The sequence below is a fragment of the Erpetoichthys calabaricus genome, chromosome 9 (genome assembly GCF_900747795.2).
Source record: "Erpetoichthys calabaricus chromosome 9, fErpCal1.3, whole genome shotgun sequence".
NCBI classification, from domain to species: Eukaryota; Metazoa; Chordata; class Cladistia; order Polypteriformes; family Polypteridae; genus Erpetoichthys; species Erpetoichthys calabaricus.
The window spans coordinates 102,646,548-102,667,609 of record NC_041402.2 but is presented as its reverse complement, the minus strand read 5'-3'; the positions used below and the strand labels follow the sequence as shown (position 1 = coordinate 102,667,609).

Sequence of the window (21,062 nt, the reverse complement as noted above, 5' to 3'; positions counted from 1 at the left end):
GCTTGGCGGCTTCTCTTCTCCTTATGGGGATATTGCCTCATTCTCAAGTTATTTATAGTTGTTTCGCTGCTTACTAATTTTTAAGGGTCTAATCTTGCTGAAGCCAGCATGAAGTATTTGAGGCTTAGCTGGGTTAATGTGGGTATCTTCTGGACAGATCAGTGAAGGTCCTGGTCAGGTTTTTGGGTCTTTTGGAGGCCTCACAACCCTTTTGCCATATGTAGAACTCCAAACCACAACACCTAGTACACAGTGCTGAAACAAAATTAATTTTGAAGTAGACTAAACAGTGTAAATGAGTGCAATGTGTGTGTTAGGTGGATGCTGGTTATGCTGGCTCCACATTCATAGTCTGGTTTCTGATACAGCCTTTAATTTTGCCAACATACAAACATAGTACAAAATATATAAAATATGCCTGAAGGGGATACTTGCCACAGCCTTGGTGTGTTTCTTATCACTTCAACGTACATAAAATCAATATTACAAATTGTGCCCAGCTCCTTAAAACAGATACATACTGTGCTCATTTTCACACTATTGCTTGGTAAGGGATCCATCTAAGATTATGATGTTGGATTCACAGGTATCTGCAAGGGCAAGCTCAATCCCTGGCTCTAGTGAGATACCCTAAGAAGTATAAAAGTCAAGTCCCTAGCTCTTGTATCAACTGTGGAGGATCCTCAATGTGATCTGGAGGAGAAAGGTAACCCAGTGGAGATTTGCAGAAAGTGCATGAATTCCAAAGAATGAGGATTCAGGTAACATCCAATAATTCAGGATGAACTCACTCCTCAGTGAAGAAGACACCATATTTTTCTGTATTTTTTCCTGATGCCTGAAAGAGTATCTTCTGAGGAATGCCTAGCATAAACACTGCATTACAGAAGTTGGGGGAGGTGTTCCTAAGCTACCAATATGCATCAAACACACATAGTTTTTCACCAAGCTTATCACAGAAATAGCGAGGCACAGGAAAAAAGAGGAGACCTGTCTGTCTTGTCACAAATGCTGGTCAACACCCTACCAGCTGATAGAAAAAGCACTTGTCCAAAATAACGGCAAAGGACCTCATCCAAGATTATTACAACACTGAAATTTCACCTTGCCATGTTACACTTTTGGAAGACAGTGAATGGCTGAAAAGTGTATATTGCTGTTTAGACTAATTGAGAAATGATGCTTATCTAATTCTGAAATGAAAGATACATCTTAACATATTAGTACATAAAATATGTTATGTTATGCTATACATGGGACTCACCAGTAGTCCCATCACAGTAGTTCTAAAAATTAATGTATAGTGTCTTTTGCATTCTTGATGAAACACTTCTTATTTCTTTTATTACATGCATATTAAAAGAAATCTAGCAGTCTTTCTAAAGGTTCCATAATATCTGCTTTACAAACTATAATATTTAGCTGTGATGAAGATATAGGTAAGGGTTGGTGGCAGAATTGGCACTCCAGTCACCATAAAAACCTCACACTGGTTCCATTCCATCTGAACTAGTGTGGTGCTGAGGTATCATCCATTGCATGGCTGCACTCGGGTCCCAATCAGGGATCATCATGTGATGGGTGTGGCAATGCACTGCATCAGCGCATGCTCCTCTCTCTGTCTCTCTGTACATTACCAATTCAAAAGAGTGCATCCCTACACAGTATGAGTATATGTGCATGAATAATAGGACATTCAATTACAATTTTAGTTAACTAATAAAAGGCCCTTAAAGATTTCCCAGTCTACAGCTGCAGCTTTAGTTTTTCATGCCTTGCCAAAAAGATAACATTTTTACACATCATGGTTGCGGTTTTAAGATGTGAGTTAGGCTGCACTCTTCTGGTGTGCCAGATCTGCAATTTTGTTAAATAATAGATGCCTATATTTTCACTTTATTTTGCTCAAACAAACAAGATGAACTTAATTAACAGTACCAGTAATGTGTCACCTTAAAACATCTGTTTCAATGGTTTGCCTCACACTGTGTTGAGTATTTAATCACTTGGAAACAGAACTTTAACAGCCAGTCAATCAAAGGTGTGCAATAGCCCATATCAGAAAACCATCTCACAAAGCCCAAATCACAAAGTCATATCATGAAGCCCATATCACACACCACGAAGACATTTTAAAATAAATATAGCTTGTCTGAAGGACCAGGAAAAAAGGGAAGGAAGAAACATCAAAGACAAAAAGTATGTCAGGAGAGGGCAAAGACGACGTCAGAAGAGGAGACTGACACAACCATTTCATCTAACCATCAGAGAAAAGATCTCATGAATAACACGGATTGCTAAGTCAAAAGCCGACCGAGGACAAACTTCCAATCCTTGACATTCTTCGAAAGCTTTTTCTATAGACTATATATATGCTTTGTTCTTATATCTAGCGTGATTGAAATAATAAATTGAAAAATAAGACACCTGTATGGGATGTAGCCACATTACTTGCCCATAGGGTTTATCAGGGCTAAAAGGTCATTCCACAAAAGAAAAGACAAGTGTGGTAAAGGCAGGGTATATTGTTTGGTTGGTAAGTGGCATACCCAAAAGAAATGCACTTTTAATTGTGTCACGATGTCACCTGTATGTCTGTCAGTGCTGGTGATAGTAAGTTCTTAAGCAGAAGATCCTGTTGAATATTGTGAAATGTATTCTCTAATGTCTATTTAGGGATATCTATGTATGAATGTGAGGGGTTTCTAAGTAGAATATTGCGGGGTGACTGACAATGAGGCTTTCATCTGAGACTTTGTCCACAGGATTCCTATGTGTATGTGTGATAACCATAAGGTACAAGAATAGACCAACCTAGTAATGGACTTGGGAAGCCCAGGATAACATACCACTGTTCAGTTTTTATTTTTTACTCTTGATCTGTCCATTCTTTGTTAGAAATTTGCATGGGCTCTGCCTTTGAAGATTTTTCCTTGTATTGGTTTGTTGTCTTATTTAAGTAAAAACCTAACTGGGGCTTTGTTTAGATGTTGTTACCTTCTTGCCTTATCCACTTACAGGTAGAACGTTTATAGAGATTAATGAATGTGGAATAATGTAATGAAAACAGCTTTTAATATTTAAGGAGGAACTTGGGCAGCAGCCATTTTTCAAACATGCGCCAGAGCATTCCAGGTCCCACTCACGCAAAACAAGGTCAATTTGAGTCCAACCTTTGCAAATCGCAAAGCCCATTAATAATATAATATGAATTGCGTTCCATTAATAAGGCATTCATGTGCAATAAAAAAAAACAAATAAGTTTGTCTAAAAGAAACAATATTCATTTATGATACTGTATCTAAACATTCTAATTTGATATTTTAAGTTAATGGGTCTATATCAAAATTACTTAAAATATTAAATAATAAATAATGTATTTAAAATATGTAAATATTTCATTATGAAAAACAACATATTTTTATTATGTTTTAATTTTTTCATCACTTACACTGAACACCGAGGCCAATAATAATCAACAGGAACACACAACAAAGTACTGCTAGGCTTATAGTGGTCCACTTGTAGAAACAAACAGAGTTATAAGATGCTTTTCCAGCTGTAATAGAAGAAAAATCACAAAGGACATTTGTGTTAGTTTGTACTGTTAACAATTCTGATGACTCCTACAGTCTACTTTATTTAAAAATATATTACACAAATACAGTAATTAATTTCTTTAAGCAAAGGAAAATTCATATCAAAAAGAAAACAAAACCATGCAGTGGTGGTATGAAACATTTCAATTTTATAACTAAATAATGTCACTTTTTTCATTTAACTGTAATTTTACTTTGAATTCTCTTATACATTTTATTGTTATCTAGTTTTGAATTGTTTTTCATTCTAGTTTGCCCTATGACCACGGTTTTCAAACTGTGGTACGCGTACCACTGGTGGTACTTCAAGTCATGCCAAGTGGTACTCGTGTGGTCCTTTATTTTCCACAAATCAATGTTGCTAGAATGCCAATATGTTGCATATAATCATATATAGTATAAGTATACTATTGTAAATGTGTGGAAGACTCCAAGCCGGCTTTTATTAGCGCGGGCACCCATTTCCCGAAAACTTGTTACCTACTCACGTCTTTGGTCCGAAATTGGAATAGCACAGAAATAGACAACAAGTTTCGTCCAGCCGGTGAATCACCAGAAGTTGGAGCAAATGGATTATTATGCCCCAGGCGCCCAAGCTTAAACCCTCGCAGGTCTTATCTCAAGTCTACCCTTTCTCAAAGTGGATTGCGAAATTACCTTTTCGTGTCTGTTTTTTTTGAACAAACGAAAGAATTTGGGGGGAATTGACAACTGGCTTCTCAGCAGTCTCATTTCTTCAGTTCGATTTATGGTTTGTCTCAAGGAAGGTGGTGCGTTTCCGATCTGCGTGCAAAGTGATTTACCCGCCATTTACCCATTTTACCGTGTTGTGTCCTGCGCAGTTCTTTCAAGATGGACAAATTCGTTATCAGAAAAGTGGCAACATCTGTGCAAGAATCACAAAGAGGCGGTTTGAACAGCAAAGTTTCCGGTGCTACCGAAACAACATTTCCGCCGAATGCTGAGCGACGAGATACACCGAAAGAACCACCAAAAAAGAAAATAAAGACAGACCAACCAAATCGCAAGTACAGCGAAGACTATTTGCAATGGGGGTTTTATTACATTGAAAGCGACACTCATCAGCAGCCTGTGTGCGTTATCTGCAATGAGGTACTACCGAACCAGTGTATGAAGCCATCCTTACTTCAGCGACATTTTACAACTAAGCACAAAGATCACAACAGAAAGCCGTTGTCGTTTTTTGTCAGGAGTAAAGACGAATTTTTGAAGCAGCAGACAGTGTTCAGAAAAACAACAAGTGTGGCTGACAAGTGTTTGCAGGCATCATATGCTCTGTCATTGCTAGTGGCAAAACAAAATAAACCTCATACTGGCGTTGAGAAACTTGTGCTTCCTTCGGCAATAGAAATCGTATCAATCATGTTCGACGACAAAATGGCCAGCGTTTTGAAAAGTATCCCATGTTCTGATAATACCGTGCAAAGAAGAATTAAAGATATATCGGAGGATTTGATACAACAGGTGGTTGAGAAGATAATTGCAGCTATGGAGTTTTCGATGCAGTTGGATGAAAGCACAGATATTTCAGGCGAAGCCCAGTTGGTCGTTTTTGTTCGTGTTGCAGATTCTGAAGATATTATCGAACATATTTTGCTTTGTCGACCTTTACCTGAGAGAACAACTGGTGAGGAAATTTTCAAACATATCGATGATTTCTTCCGCGAACATGATATTCTTTGGTTTTGGTGCGTTGCAATTTGTTCAGATGGAGTAGTAGTAATGACAGGAAGAACAGCTGGTTTCATTGCAAGAGCAAGGCAACAAAATAATTCAATAGTTTCTTCTCATTGCATCCTGCATAGACATGCGCTGGCATCGAAGAGAATGAGTGAGATTTTGCACGAGCCCTTGAATGATGCTGTAAAAATTATTAATTACATCAAGAGCCGCCCTTTGAACGCGCTGTTGTTTCCGTCAATTGTGCCGAGAAATAGGTTCTGACCATAAGACGTTCCTTTTCCATACAGAAGTTCGATGGCTTTCAAGAGGAAAAGTTCTGATGAGGATTTTTGAGCTCAGTGATAAGGTGTATCTCTTCCTGAAAGATTCATCATCCCTTGCAGAGAAATTTGAAGATGTGTCATGGGTTTGCCGCCTTGGTTACCTTGCAGGCATGTTTAAAAAATTAAACGAACTGAACGTGTCTCTCCAGGGATATGGACACAACATTTTTACAATGGAAGAGAAAGTTTCAGCTTTTCATAAGAAACTATTTCTGGATGAATCGGGTCGCAAATGGAAACCTGGAAATGTTTCCGATTCTCTCGGAATTTCTAGCAATGAACGCTGCTGTCGATACAAGGGAAATACAGGAAGTTATTACCAACCATCTGAAGAAGCTCCATTCGGAATTTGTATTATATTTTCCATTCTTGACGTCAGGAAGCGACGTTGGAAAGCGCTGGATTACATTGCCGTTTAATATGAAGAACATTATGAGTGCCGATCTTTCCATCCAGCAGCAAAAGATATTGATAGATATGACAGATAATCAGCATTTCCAAAAAATGTTCAAAGAAAAATCAGTGACAGAATTCTGGAGTCAAGTGAGGAAAGAACATGATGAACTCAGTGCTAAGGCGATTACAGCTCTGCTACTCTTCGGCTCGACGTATCTATGAGAAAAGGCCTTTTCTTTCATGACAAGCATAAAGACGAAACCAAGAAATTGTTTGTATTTGGAATACGATCTGGTGGTCTCAGTAAGCACACTTTCTCCACGGATCCAGGACCTGATGGCAAAAAAAGCGCAAGTTTTGCACTAAGCATGGCAGTAAGAGTAAGAGTGAGTAACCTTACAAGCGATAATGTATTTTGCACATGAACAAAGTTATTAAAATTCTTCTCGTGAGTGAGAATCTGCCGTCAAATAACCGCGCATATGACTTTTCAGTCGTTTTACCTGTTTATACACCTCGTTGTTTTTTATAACGATTCTTTAATTAGTTTAATATCACTTTAATGTCATAATTATAGTCATTATAGTGATCATAGTGACTTTTTCTTCAAAACAACATGGGCGTAAATTAACGATTCATTAAAAGTGGTACTTCAGTTTACTGGTCCTCGCGGAGTGGTACTTGTTCAAAAAAGTTTGAAAACTGTGGCTCTATGATACGTTTGTATGAAATAAATATTTGTTGCTTGTTTAGTTCTAGGGAACTTTGTTTTATTAAAAATGATTCATGTCTTTTCAGTATAAGTGACCCTAAAAGTTCACCTTTTGAACAAAGGTCAACACATTTTTTTCATGTTTCCAGTCTGGAGTTATTTTACATTTACCACTTCATTTTCTGGATAAAAATTTCAAATGAAAGTCCACTCAAATAAAAGTAGTTTGGAATAAAAAGAACTATAGTGTACTTTAGAAACACTTTTGAAATTCTCAGTCATTTTGAACAATGGAAGAAATTATCAAATTACTGGTGAAAAGACTTTACTTTTACACTCAGCAATGCCACATTTTATTCTTGAATGTTTATACTATGTTTACTTCTGTCATAGTAGCACTGGTGTTGTTTTTTTTATTTAAACATTTAGACCAAATTTAATTAATGTTGTGCTGGCATGAGTGGGCATCATAGGTGCTAACAGGGTTATCAAGTAATACATCAACCGATATACTGAAAAGATCTCACCCAACATCAACATCTCTATTCTACAAAAACAAGTGGCAATATGCACAATGTCCATCCATTGTCAGCAGAGTCCTTGACACAGTTAGCAGTAATTAATAACAGACATTTTCTTTTGAGGTGACCCTGACTAGGCACCCTAACCCTGACTAGACATAAATTCTGAAATGTACCCCTACCCAAGACTTTCAAGCATGCTTTCTTCTAGGAAAGGCTGTGTGATCCAAAGAAATGAAATAAAATAATAATACTATTGAAAGATTTATTATTATTTCTAAAGCATTTCAATCTTCTTAATACAAGAAGAAAGTGTGAAGCATTTGCACAGATAGATCAGAAACAAACAAAAAAAATATCTAGCTGTGCCTGAAGCTTGGACTTCAAACAATGGAATAAACCAGTCCTACATCAGTGTTTCATGTAATGGTAAACAATTTCCCCAAAGACTGGAACTCTATGAGCACAACAGTTTGTGGCCATTTGTTGTATCTGAATCTTTTGTTGTTTTTGAGGCTTGGTGGCACAATGATTAGCACAGCTGGCTCAGAGCTTTGGTCACATTTTTGGCCAAATTAACTGATCCAGCATAGTTTGCAGACACTTCCCTCGCCCACAGAGACACTTAAAAAACAAGTGCATCATTATAATTCACTCAAAGATAGTTCAGTTCCACCACTGACTTCAGTTACCAAACATTTCCATAATTTTGTTAAACTCATGGCAAAGCAAACTTCTTGGGGTTCACTTATCACTACTCATTAGATAGATAGATAGATAGATAGATAGATAGATAGATAGATAGATAGATAGATAGATAGATAGATAGATAGATAGATAGATAGATAGATAGATAGATAGATAGATAGATAGATAGATAGATAGATAGATAGATAGATTAGTAATACATTCTGATGCTCTGTTTTTACTTGTTTTTCTCTCTCGCTAACAATCCAAGACTTGTTATACCACCATTAAGCATTTGCTACAAACTCTCCTTTAACTCTCATAACCACATTGCTTATAAGCCAAATTCCACAATAACATTTGGAGTCAGGAGTATCATTTTTAAGCTAGATCTTTCATTAGTGACACGTTGTTCATGCCTTCCTAACATAAGGCACCTTCCATGCTGCTTTTCTTAAATGAACAACACCATTCTACTTTTCCCAGTAACACACTACCTACTACTTATGTAAAGGGTATCGGTAACCTCCATGTCTTCTGTAATCCTTTTTAAAAAACAATATTATACTAATGTTCCCTGTGGGATCATGTGCTAGCCCCCATTGATATGGATTTCTTCTGGGCTTTTGCTAAGCCTCCATGACATTATTCTATAAATAACCTGAAGGCTGTCACTACACGTGGGGGGTTTCTGTGCCCAGGTTGTGCCTCCCATATTGGTATGTTGAGATCTTCCCTCAATCCCAAGTCAAATTAAAAATAATAAATAGAGGCACATTAAACCAAAACATATACAGTCATATGAAAAAGTTTTGGAACCCCTCTTAATTCTTTGGATTTTTGTTTACCATTGGCTGAGCTTTCAAAGTAGCAACTTCCTTTTAATATAGGACATGCCTTATGGAAACAGTAGTATTTCCGCAGTGACATTAAGTTTATTGGATTAACAGAAAATATGCAATATGTATCATAACAAAATTAGTCAGTTACATAAATTTGGGCACCCCAACAGAGATATTACATCAATATTAGTTGAGCCTCCTTTTGCAAATATAACAGCCTCTAGACACCTCCTATTGCCTTTGATGAGTGTCTGGATTCTGGATGGAGGTATTTTTGACCATTCTTCCATACAAAATCTTTCCTGTTCAATTAAATTTGGTGGCTGCCGAAAATGGACAGCCTGCTTCAAATCATCCCATAAGATTTTCAATGATATTCAAGTCAGGGGACTGTAACGGCCATTCCAGAACATTCTCCCTCTGCATGAATGCCTTTCTAAATTTCGAACTGTGTTTTGGGTCAGTGTCTTGTTGGAATATCTAGCCCCTGCTTAACTTTAACTTTGTGACTGATGCTTGAACATTATCCTGAAGAATTTGTTGATATTGGGTTGAATTCATCCGACTCTCGACTTTAACAATGGCCCCAGTCCAAGAAATAGCCACACAGCCTCACAGCGTGATGGAACCTCCACCAAATTTGACACTAGGCAGCAGGTGTTTATCTTGGAATGCGATGTCTTCTTCCACCATGCAAAGCTATTTTTGTTATGACCAAATAACTCAATTTTTGTCTCATCAGTCCAAAGCACTTTGTTCCAAAATGAATCTGGCTTGTCTAAATGAGCATTTGCATACAACAAGCGACTCTGTTTGTGGCAAGAGTGCAGAAAGGGCTTCTTTCACATCACCCTGCCATACAGATGTTCTTTGTGCAAATTGCGCTGAATTGTAGAACGATATACAGATACACCATCTGCAGCAAGATGTTCTTGCAAGTTTCTGGAGGTCATCTGTGGGTTGTCTGTAACCATTCTCACAATCCTGCACATATACCGCTCTTGTATTTTTCTTGGCCTGCCAGACCTGGGTTTAACAGCAACTGTGCCTGTGGCCTTCCATTTCCTGATTACATTCCTTACAGTTGAAACTGACAGTTTAAACCTCTAAGATTGCTTTTTGTAGCCTTCCCCTAAACCATGATACTGAACAATCTTTGTTTTCAGATCTTTTGAGAGTTGCTTTGAGGATCCCATGCTGTCACTCTTCAGAGGAGAGTCAAAGGGAAGCACAACTTGCAATTGATCACCTTAAATACCTTTTCTCATAATTGGACACACCTGTCTATGAAGTTCAAGGGTTAACAAGCTAATTCAACCAATTTGGAGCAAAATCAGCAAAATTACAAGGGGACCCAAATTTTTGCACAGCCAGTTTTTCACATTTGATTTAATTTCATACAACTAAATCTGCTTCACTAAAAATCTTTGTTCGGAAAGCACCCCAGTACTCAGATGTTCCTAGGAAATGAAAGACATACCAATGTTATCTTTTTTGTTTAAAGTAGAGTAAATTATTATGCAGTCTGAGAGGGGTTCCCAAACTTTTTTCATTATGACTGTAACATAGAACATAAAATGCATACTTTCAACATCCATATAGGTATAATATGAAATAGCATTAGAAAGTCTGTAACATTAGATTCTGGTCATTTCATTTTGAACTGTTTTTCCTTAAGTTTATGATGATTTGAATTTTTTTTATCATACTGATGGTGACATCATCATGGTGTCATCTGGGAATATTTTTGCAATAGGTACTGCAATTTTGTGCTGTTAATTAATGGCTGTGGAAATTAATGTATAGTAAAGACTTGTGCTGCTGGTAACATGATTGGGCAGCATCTATTAAAAATGGTGGTATACATATCCAACAAACTGGCTATATACAAAATGGGTTTAATTTAATTTGTTCTCCCCAAAAAAAGGTATTTACTTCAATAGTTTCTGAATTCAGTGAAGAGGTAGGACAGTTTGAAATACAGTACAATTCCAAATTAAGAATATTTCTTGGGGTCGACGAAAACAAAGTATTAATTACAGGAAAATTGTCATTATTTGTCAGGATCCCAACAGTACGTCTGTGTTCACTGTGCGTGTGTGTTTTTTTAATAGCTTCAGTACAGTTATTTTTATGATTAATAGCTATGATCCAATTCCAACATATCCTGATTTGTTCTGTTTAATTTGTAGAATTCGTCTTGTCCTTTTTGTTGTTTCGGATTATTATTTATTTTCATGAACACTGCTGTGCTGTTGATAGCAATTATTACATTGTTACATGAACATGAACAATGAAGTACATGAACTTGATGCTTGATTGCAGCAGGGTATATACAACCTCCTGTTTTAATTTGAAACTAAAAACATTCTGGCTACATTCATGCTGCTGCTTAATTCCAGTTTTTTCACTCTTATATTAAACAAATTTGATTTTTCTGTGAATCAAAACTTTTCAGAAAGAATTTACTCTATTCTCGTAATTACTGTTTTACATGAAAACCCTCTATGTGATGTTCTTACCAGTCCAGTCCTCTGTCCTTTGGGCCTGTTGTTCCTACATAAAGATTTAGCAGAGATAACAGCACTCAAGCAAAGATCAGCTCAGTTCTGATCTTTTGTTAACTATTTATCTTCCTTGCCATCATACGCTTACACGGGTTACGCAGGGAAAATGTCTAGATAGCCACTAAAAAGACAAAAAAGATACACTGACAGTAATGATGCATGACTTTGCATGCAAGGAAGTGCACCACCAGGGAATGGCATTCCTGATTGGAATTCTGGAAGGAGGGAAATAGTTAGGCTGTTTAAAAATGGGCAACCCTCACACAGAATGCTAGAGGACTGGAAACTCAAAATAAAATATGACTGCAGAAAAGTTTGTGGCATAAACTTCAATGCCTTAGTCACCTGCATAGAAGAAGAGATAAGTTAACTTAATCTTAACCCAACTAGTCCCAATAAGGATCTGTGAATAAGCCTTTCTTATAAAAGTAGTAAGAAGAAATGGATGACATGAACAGCACCTTGCAACTCCGAAGTGTTTTATAAATTTGGGAACTGCATAAGATATCATATTTAACATCCAGAAATTCTAGCTAAAAAACTGTGACTCTCACTTGAACACTGTTATATTACAAATCAGAAAATTCACTTGCACATGCCATGCAGCTGTTTAGTAGTTGGTTATATTTACTAGAGATATTTATTTATTTAAGTGGGCTTTGACCAATTCCACACAAAGCTTGCAGAGCAAAAATGCATCTTCACACAAATTTCCCAATTCATGTCTTTTAAGTCCACAGCAGCATTCTGCTGAGGAAAGTAAATAAAGTATATTACAACTTTCAGAATCTACCATGGTTTGCAACAATTTGTCAAATGTTGTACATACTGTATACAAAGTTTTCTATACCTGTTAACTAGCAATGTACTACAGGTAGTCCCCAGGTTACGGACATTCGACCTACGACATACGAACGGGGCCACAGCTGCGACGCATGCGCTTCAGTAACTGCTGCTCTGTCATCTTCAGCCTGGAGACGCTGAAAGTGGTGGCTGGACGGAGGCTGGAGGGGGTCGATTTCACTGCTCGTGCAGTGTAGTGTCCGTTGGGCGGCTCCTGGCGGCAAGCGGTTTCACTGCCCGCCCACCACACACGGCTGCCCTGTTTGTTCTAGGTGGGTGGCTGGTAATGCTGCAAGTGGTGACGCTGTTGTGGTTGAACGGAGGCCATTGAGGGTGAACAGGAAGCGGGAGGTAGCATTGTAGTGTGCCTCGGATGGCTGCGTGATGAATGGGGGCGGTGGTGCAGCGGACACTGCAGGAAGCATACTGTAGTGGAGGTGATTGTGATGTGGGCTGGTGATGAACCACCCTTTGCTGCCCCCATTCATTCTCAATAGCAAACCTGCTTGTACTGTTACACACATAGCAGGAAGTTGTCTCTTGTCAGTACAGGGTGGTCCACATCTAATTCTGCAGATCCAGATCGTCTGGACGACTTTTATTTATGCGGGGACGATTCCAGTTCGGCACGAAGACGATTCTTCGTGTCGTCAGTTCACACACTTCTCGATGGTCTGGGATTTTTCGGGTGATTTTCTATGTAATAAACTGAATAAGTTATAGCGTACTGAAAATTGCATAATTAGATCTGGACCACCCTATACATCAGACGTGTTGACAACTGTGCCTAATCTGCTGCGATAGCGTGTACAGTGCTGTACAGAACAGCTCATCTTAACCTTTTGTCTTCACCCTTCAAGAATGTCTCTGAAACACAAATCTGATGCAAGTGCTGGTGCTACAGTAAAGAAGAGAAAAACCATCACCATTGAAAATAAAGTAGAAATAATAAAAAGGTCAGAAAGAGATGAAACTCCATCATTCATTGGCAGAGCACTTGGTTACAGTCGGTCAACAATAACATTTATTAAAGTGATGTACCTGTTCCAACTTACATACAAATTCAACTTAAGTACAAACCTACAGTCCCTATCTCATACATAACCTGGGGACTGCCTGTATATAAGAAGTCATATTCTTTTGTTCTTGACAATAATGTAACATAATTTAATATATTTTGATGCTTACCTGAAGATTTCTCTTTCTGTTTTTTGACAAGAAGTGGATCTTCTGCTGTATTTGCAGCTGCATATATTTCACTATAATTCTCTTTCAGCTTCATATATTGAGGCTCATTTTCTGTATTTGTAAGACAACCATTTGTTTTAGTTAAAATTGATTTTAAATCATTATTATTTTCACTTTACTGAACTTGTCTGTAATCTGCAGTTGCCAAATAAAATAACAAAAAGTCTAACACAAATACTATTTTTTATTAATACAGTAATCCCTCCTCCATCGCGGGGGTTGCGTTCCAGAGCCACCCGTGAAATAAGAAAATCCGCGAAGTAGAAACCATATGTTTATATGGTTATTTTTATATTGTCATGCTTGGGTCACAGATTTGCGCAGAAACACAGGAGGTTGTAGAGAGACAGGAACGTTATTCAAACACTGCAAACAAACATTTGTCTCTTTTTCAAAAGTTTAAACTGTGCTCCATGACAAGACAGAGATGACAGTTCAGTCTCACAATTAAAAGAATGCAAACATATCTTCCTCTTCAAAGGAGCAAACAAATCAATAGGGCTGTTTGGCTTGTAAGTATGCGAAGCACCGCGGCACAAAGCTGTTGAAGGCGGCAGCTCACACCCCCTCCGTCAGGAGCAGAGAGAGAGAGAGAGAGAGAGAGAGTTAGAGAGAGATAGAGAGAGACAGATAAAAAAATCAATACGTGCCCTTTGAGCTTTTAAGTATGCGAAGCACCGTGCAGCATACTTAAAAGCTGCACACAGAAGGTAGCAACGTGAAGATAATCTTTCAGCATTTTTAGACGAGCGTCCGTATCGTCTAGGTGTGCGAACAGCCCCCCTGCTCACACCCCCTATGTCAGGATCACAGATAGTCAGCGCAAGAGAGAGAGAAAGAAAAGTAAGTTGGGTAGCTTCTCAGCCATCTGCCAATAGCGTCCCTTGTATGAAATCAACTGGGCAAACAAACTGAGGAAGCATGTACCAGAAATTAAAAGACCCATTGTCCTCAGAAACCCGCGAAGCAGCGAAAAATCCGCGATATATATTTAAATATGCTTACATATAAAATCCGCGATGGAGTGAAGCCGCGAAAGGCGAAGCGCGATATAGCGAGGGATTACTGTACAGTAATATCTTGCTTAACAAAGTAATTGCATTCCAGGATTTCAGTTCATTATAAGAAACTTAATTACCAGAGGTACATTTAACATAGATAGATAGATAGATAGATAGATAGATAGATAGATAGATAGATAGATAGATAGATAGATAGATAGATAGATAGATAGATAGATAGATAGATAGATAGATAGATAGATAGATAGATAGATAGATAGATAGATAGATCTTTATTGTCATTGTCACTTTTACAAAGGAACAACGAAATTGAAGGTGCAGTCGACTCAGTGTGAGGCATACGAGTTAAAAAGACAAGAAATAAGAAAATAATAACAAACCAAATAGTAATAAAAGTACTTTACAAAATATGCAAATTACTTGTTGACTTAACGTCTATATTGCACATTGGGAGAATAATATGGAGCAGTTTTATTCTGAGTTCAGGGCCATGATTGCTTTTGGATGAAAGCTGTTTTTAAGGCGGTTTGTCCTGGTTTTCATTGCTCTGTATCTCTTGCCCGATGGCAAAAGCTGGAAGAGGCAATGACCAGGATGTGATGAATTCTGTGAAATGTCTATTGCTTTTTTGCAGCATCGGGAGGTGTAGATTTATTCCAGAGTGGGGAGGGTACAACCAATTGTTCTCTCCGCTGTGCTGACGACCCTGTGGAGCGCTTCCTTTCTGAGGAAGTGCAGCTGCAGTACCACACACACAGTCCGTACGTGAGCACACTCTCGATGGAACAGTGATAAAAGGCAAGGAGCAGATTTTTGGGGAGATGGTTCTTTCTGAGGATTCTCAGAAAATACAGTCTCTGCTGCACCTTCTTCAGCAGCTAGTTGGTGTTGGCGCTCCAGGTCTGGTCATCCTCCAGCTCAATGCCCAGAAACCTGAACACCGGGACCCTCTCCACACAGGCCCCACCAATGATGAGTGGCTGGATGTCAGTTTTGTTTTTTCTAAAGTCACTAACAAGCTCCTTCGTTTTTGTGGTGTTGAGGAGCAGGTTATTGACTGTGCACCACTCTGACAGCCGCTTCACCTCGTCCTTGTATGCCAGTTCACCCTCCTTGCCCGAAATGAGTCCAACCACCGTCGTGTCATCCGTGAACTTTATAATCTTGTTGCTATGGTGAGTGGGGACACAGTCATATGTGTAGAGGGTGTAGAGGAAAGGGCTGAGCACACAACCCTGCGGCGTCCCGGTGTTGAGGCTGAGAGCAGTGGATGTGTGGAGACCCAGCCTGACCCTCTGGGAGCGACCAGACAGGAAGTCCAGTATCCACCTGCAGGTGAGTGAAATCCCAGATCTGCCAGTTTGGACACCAGTCGTTGTGGGAGGATGGTGTTAAATGCCGAGCTGAAATCTACAAAGAGCAGTCTGGCGTAACTCCCCTGCTGCTCCAGGTGGGTCAGGGCAGCATGAAGGGCTGTGGCCACAGCATCCTCCGTGGATCTCTTTGCTTTGTAAGCAAATTGAAATGGGTCCAGGTCTGCTGGCAAGAAGACGATGATATGACTCTGCACCAGTCTCTTAAAGCACTTCATGATGACAGATGTGAGTGCCACTGGGCGGAAATCATTCAGACTGTTCGTGATGGATTTTTTCGGCAGTGGAACAATGATTGAGGACTTGAGGCAGGATAGGTCAGTGGCCTGAGACAGGGACTGGTTGAAAATCCTAGTGAAGATTTCGGCCAGTTGATCTGCACAGTCTTTCAGCACCCGTCCAGCCACACCGTCAGGTCCTTCAGCCTTCTTCGGGTTCAACTTCCTCATCACCCACCTCACCTCACACTCTTCCACTATGAGTAAGTTGCTGTTGTGAACAGGCTGCTGTGATGGAGCTGCTGTTGGTGTCACCTCAAAGCGGGCAAAGAAGATGTTCAGCTCCTCTGCCAGAGAAGCATCTCTCTCAGCGGATTTGCTGGATTTGTAGCCGGTGATGTGCTGGACACCCTGCCACACCTGCCTGGTGTTGTTGCTCCTCAGATGGTCCTCTATCTTCCTTCTGTACGCTGCCTTGGCCTCTCGGATGCCTCTCTTCAGGTTCGCTCTGGCTACACTGTAAAGAGCCCCATCCCCAGACCTGAAAGCAGTATTCCTAGCTTTCAGCAGACTCTGGACATCCCTCGTCATTCAGGGCTTTCTGTTAGAATAAATCCTTATGCGTATGTCCCTGGTGACATTGTCCGTGCAGAACCTGATATAATTCAGGACTGCCGTAGTGTGGTTTTCCAAGTCTTGGTGATTGAAAACCTCCCAATCGGTTCTCTGGAAGCAGTCCTGCAACTGTTGGGAGGCCTCCTCGGGCCATATGGTAACAGTCCTCTGGAAGCAGTCCTGTTGCAATTTCTGTTGGGGTGGTTAGGAGAGGATTTGCCTTGACTGCCCTACAGCATTACACACTGTAATACACCTTTGTTCACTGCCTAGACATTCAAGCCAGTACACTTAAAATGCCTTGATGGTGGCCACACACTGAGACCAATGGATTTTAGCAATGGAGGAGCATATCTGAAGTGATTACAGGTAAAGGCTTTCTATTCATGCCCAACTTCCAAACTTTGCAGTTGCTCCTTTCATAACCAGGTGCCAACCCAACTGATTAGGCAATGTGGCATTTCATTTTTATCATTTCTTCCCTAAATTTTAATTTGTGTTTTTAATTTATAAAGCTAATGTTTTAAATTTGTGAAATACTGGGTAAATAATATTTATCATTTAAACACAATATTAAAATAACTACAATATGTTAAAAATAACTACACTTCAATAATAACTTCTCATCTTACAATACACATAGTACCAATGACTATAAATGGAGCCCAATGACAGCACTCTAGAAGACTAGGACTTGAATTGCCACAATGGCCACAGTGCATTTTTTGCCAACTTCGTTCTCAAAGGATTCATTAACCGAGATATAACTGCATATTACATAAGCATATTTTGCTGCTTACCTGAAGATTTTTCTTCCTCTTTTTTATCAGGAAGTTGATCTTCTGGTTTGTTTACAGTTGAATACACTTCATTGGGGTTGTCTTTCAGCTTCATATAATGGGACTCATTATCTGAATTTGTAAGAGAGCAATATTGGTTTGATGAAATAAGAATACAGTTAATTACATTTACAAAAAATATTTTCCCAAGATGAATTTTTTTGTTTTTCAATCTGTACTGTATATCCGGTTAAATATAATTGCAAGAGTAAGGTAGCATGTTATATTTGCAAGCAATACTGGTAAAGTACCAGCTTAACACAATACTTATATTGAGCTTAGATTTCAGAACTTATTCTTTAAGCATTCTACACTGTGCTTCTTAGTTCCCACAGCACACAAACTCACATGCATTACCACTCACACCCAATCAGTTTAGAGTCATCAAATAACTTAAATAACTTGTGTGTTTTTGAGATGTGGCAGAAAACTGGAGTACCTAGAGAAACCTTACATAGGCAAATGCAAAATATGATTCCTGCTCTCTTGAACTGTGGAAGAACTTCCATAACCAGTTGGTCACCAAGTTGAGTCATGTTTTGTGAAATTATTATACACCATACCTAATTAACCATTAAAGCATCAGGTATGTAACATGAAACATCAATGAAAAATTAACAAAATAACATGGATGGTGTCAATTGAATAAGCACATAAACATAAAACCATTTGGAGGCATACAGTAGTTCTCTTTTGGAAGCAAACTACCAACTTTCCAAGCAAACATATTTTTATTTATTTTATTTTTTAACCCTAATTTACATATGAGATCCATTAAAGCTCACTCTGCCTGATTGGCTTCACACTCCTACTGCAATGAAGTCTTAAAGATTTGAGTTGAAGACTTGTAGTGGAGTTTACCTGAGAGAATACACGGTGTTCAGAGTTGACTGCCTTACACCACCAAACAAAAAGGAAAGCAGAAAAACTTTTGCAGGAGAACAGGTCTCGTGTTTTTATGTTCAAGACAAACTATCTGTTTAGGACCAGCTGATTTAACATAGTCCACACCATCTAGAATACCGAGATGCCTGCTTATAAAAATGGTGCCACCGATTGATGAAACTATCAAGAAATAGTTCAATACATGTCACAATTTTTGCAATGTATGTTGATGGCCCAAGATAAACATGGGTTACAGGGACTTTGCCTTTAAAAATGAATGCATCATTTCTACAATTTTGTATTATTGTCTCATAAGCTGAAGGAAAAGCTCAGAATATATATTATGGGCCCATTTTACTGTTGATATGCACTACTTCAGGTTGTGATGCTCCAATAACAGTTCCTTTGGCATTTTGGAGATGCATGCACACCCTATGAATCTTTTTGTGACATTATCAGAACCTAAGAACTCCTTCATGGTTAACTTTGATAAACATGTACTGTATAAGAGAAATCTCCACATGAATCAAAATTAACTCATATGTTGGTTTATGTAAAAACTAAGAGAACCTCACCCAGAACTGGGATAACTTGAGGAAGCATTGTTATACTATCATATTGGTCATGGACAGAAAGGTCCAAGAGGGACTAGGCCTGACAAATGAAACTGGCTGTGGAATGTGGAAAATTATTTCACTGAAGGTAAAGTGGCACAAACTTCTGTGAGAGGTTGTGTGTACCTAACAGACCTACCTCTATGCCCTAAACCTGCGTTCTTAATCAGGACTGTCACTATCCCAGTTTCAAGATGCCTTACAAGAAAGGCCCTGTGGTTTTATGGTAATAATCACAAGGCTGTTATACAGTTATATGAATTGTAGCTTGTATCAGTTAATTACAGAATTACCTCACTTTGACCATGTTGCACAGATGAAAATCTTGACTATTGTTTTCATATTTACACTCAGTGAATGTCTTATGTATTCTATGATTCATTACAAAATATGTGTGTGGTTCTCGAAAAAGCCTTATTAACCTGATATATTTGGGGAAATTGGATGCTTATGTGAAGAGTGAGAAAGCTACCAGGTAGAATTGGAAAGAACCTTGACCTGAATATTATTTGATTATGTTTAATGTACCTGGTACTATATTGGCACTGTTGTCTTGTCAAATGAATTGAGACTATACGCTCTGTACACACACATAAAGGAAGGTGTTAACAGATCAGGGAAAAAAACAATAAAGTACAAAGGGTGTTATGGGAAGACTTAGCAAATGCCTTTGTGTGGGTGGACTCTGTTCTCACTTTTTGTCTGCCTCTTATCAGGCATTTTGGAGATAAAGTCTGAATGGACATTGTTCAATTAGTGGTGGTTACTGCAAGAAAGTGGGACTCCAAACAAGGATGCTCTTTGCTATGGCAACAATATGAGAATCCCTTAATTGATACCAGTTGTCACCATGAAGTTTTAAAAAAAAGGGAAGATTTACATTCAAATGTTAAGTTTCAAAGAGGAGTGGTCATAGTTTTGCACTGATTCTTGCTTTAATTATATTAATTTCCTGTTACTTATCTTAAGTGCCTTGAGCATGGGAAAGGCGCTATATAAATAAAATGTATTATTATTATTATTTGGCTGGCACTCCCCCATTTTTTTCCTAGTATCCAACAAGGACAGGACGCACTTTTTGTGAATGTGGGCCTGGCCATGTGCATTGGTGTGTGTCATCACGGCACATGTTTTTGGCTATAAAAGGAGGCCTTAGGACACAAATAAGATTGTTAGCTATTGTGATCCTTGTTAGAATTGGCAGACTTGGTACTATGATATTTTGCATTATTTTCTGGAACACTTTTTAAATTTGAGCCTGAGATCTGTGCATGTTTTCTATCTTTCTTCCTCACATTTTTGTTGTTCAGTTTGATTTGTTTCTTTTAGCTCTGTTGTTTGTTCTTTAGAAGGTCATTTTTGTTTCATGTCGATTGAGAACCAACAGCAAGGGGATCTCTAGATTTGACCAAGAGATAAAATATGGCAAAGAAGATAGCTTTACAGAAATCACTATGGAAATGGTACCGAAAAGAATCATACGGCCAAAGAAAATGACTTGTATGAGTCCCTAAAAAAGATTCTGCAAATTATATGAAGCAATGGAATCCAGGTGTTTCTGAATAAAGTTGGAAAAATGATAATATTAGCTAGAATGGTTGTTATGATAAACTGCTGAACACACTGGACATGGCAAGACTAGAAGTATCTGGTAAGGTTTTAAATGAGTTCACTATTTATAGTTAGGAAACTGGGTGGTGACAAGAGTGAGGAAAGAATTCCACTCACAAATGCTGTAGATTTAAGGATATCACCAGGATGTTTTAGCTAATCTGCCACTTAGTCTTTGTAAAAGAAACATATCAGGCTGTACATACAGTACATCCATTAAAGGTGGGATTAAAAAGTGATCACGATTGCATCCTATGTCCATTCCTATTAATAATATTTACCACCTAAAGGTGCCATCTCTGACCTTTCTGCAAGTCATTAATGTTATTGTTCTCCCCTTATAAGGAAATATTTGCTCTATATGTAACTTTCTATAAATTAGGAACATTTTCTTTTAAGTGGACAGATCATCAGATTGACCAATGGATTGATGCAACATTGAG

General features: G+C 38.5%; 1 protein-coding gene across 1 annotated transcript in view; it reads right to left on the bottom strand.

The window, feature by feature from the left end:
* Positions 1 to 21,062, bottom strand: part of LOC114658021 (oxidized low-density lipoprotein receptor 1-like) — a 224,068-nt gene that overhangs the window by 86,379 nt on the left and 116,627 nt on the right. The window contains exons 4-6 of the mRNA XM_028810044.2: positions 17,471 to 17,581; positions 13,383 to 13,493; positions 3,452 to 3,559 (exon numbers count right to left, since the gene is read on the bottom strand). Coding sequence (XP_028665877.2) covers positions 3,452 to 3,559; positions 13,383 to 13,493; positions 17,471 to 17,581 — 330 coding nt within the window. The remainder of the gene's footprint in view (positions 1 to 3,451; positions 3,560 to 13,382; positions 13,494 to 17,470; positions 17,582 to 21,062) is intronic.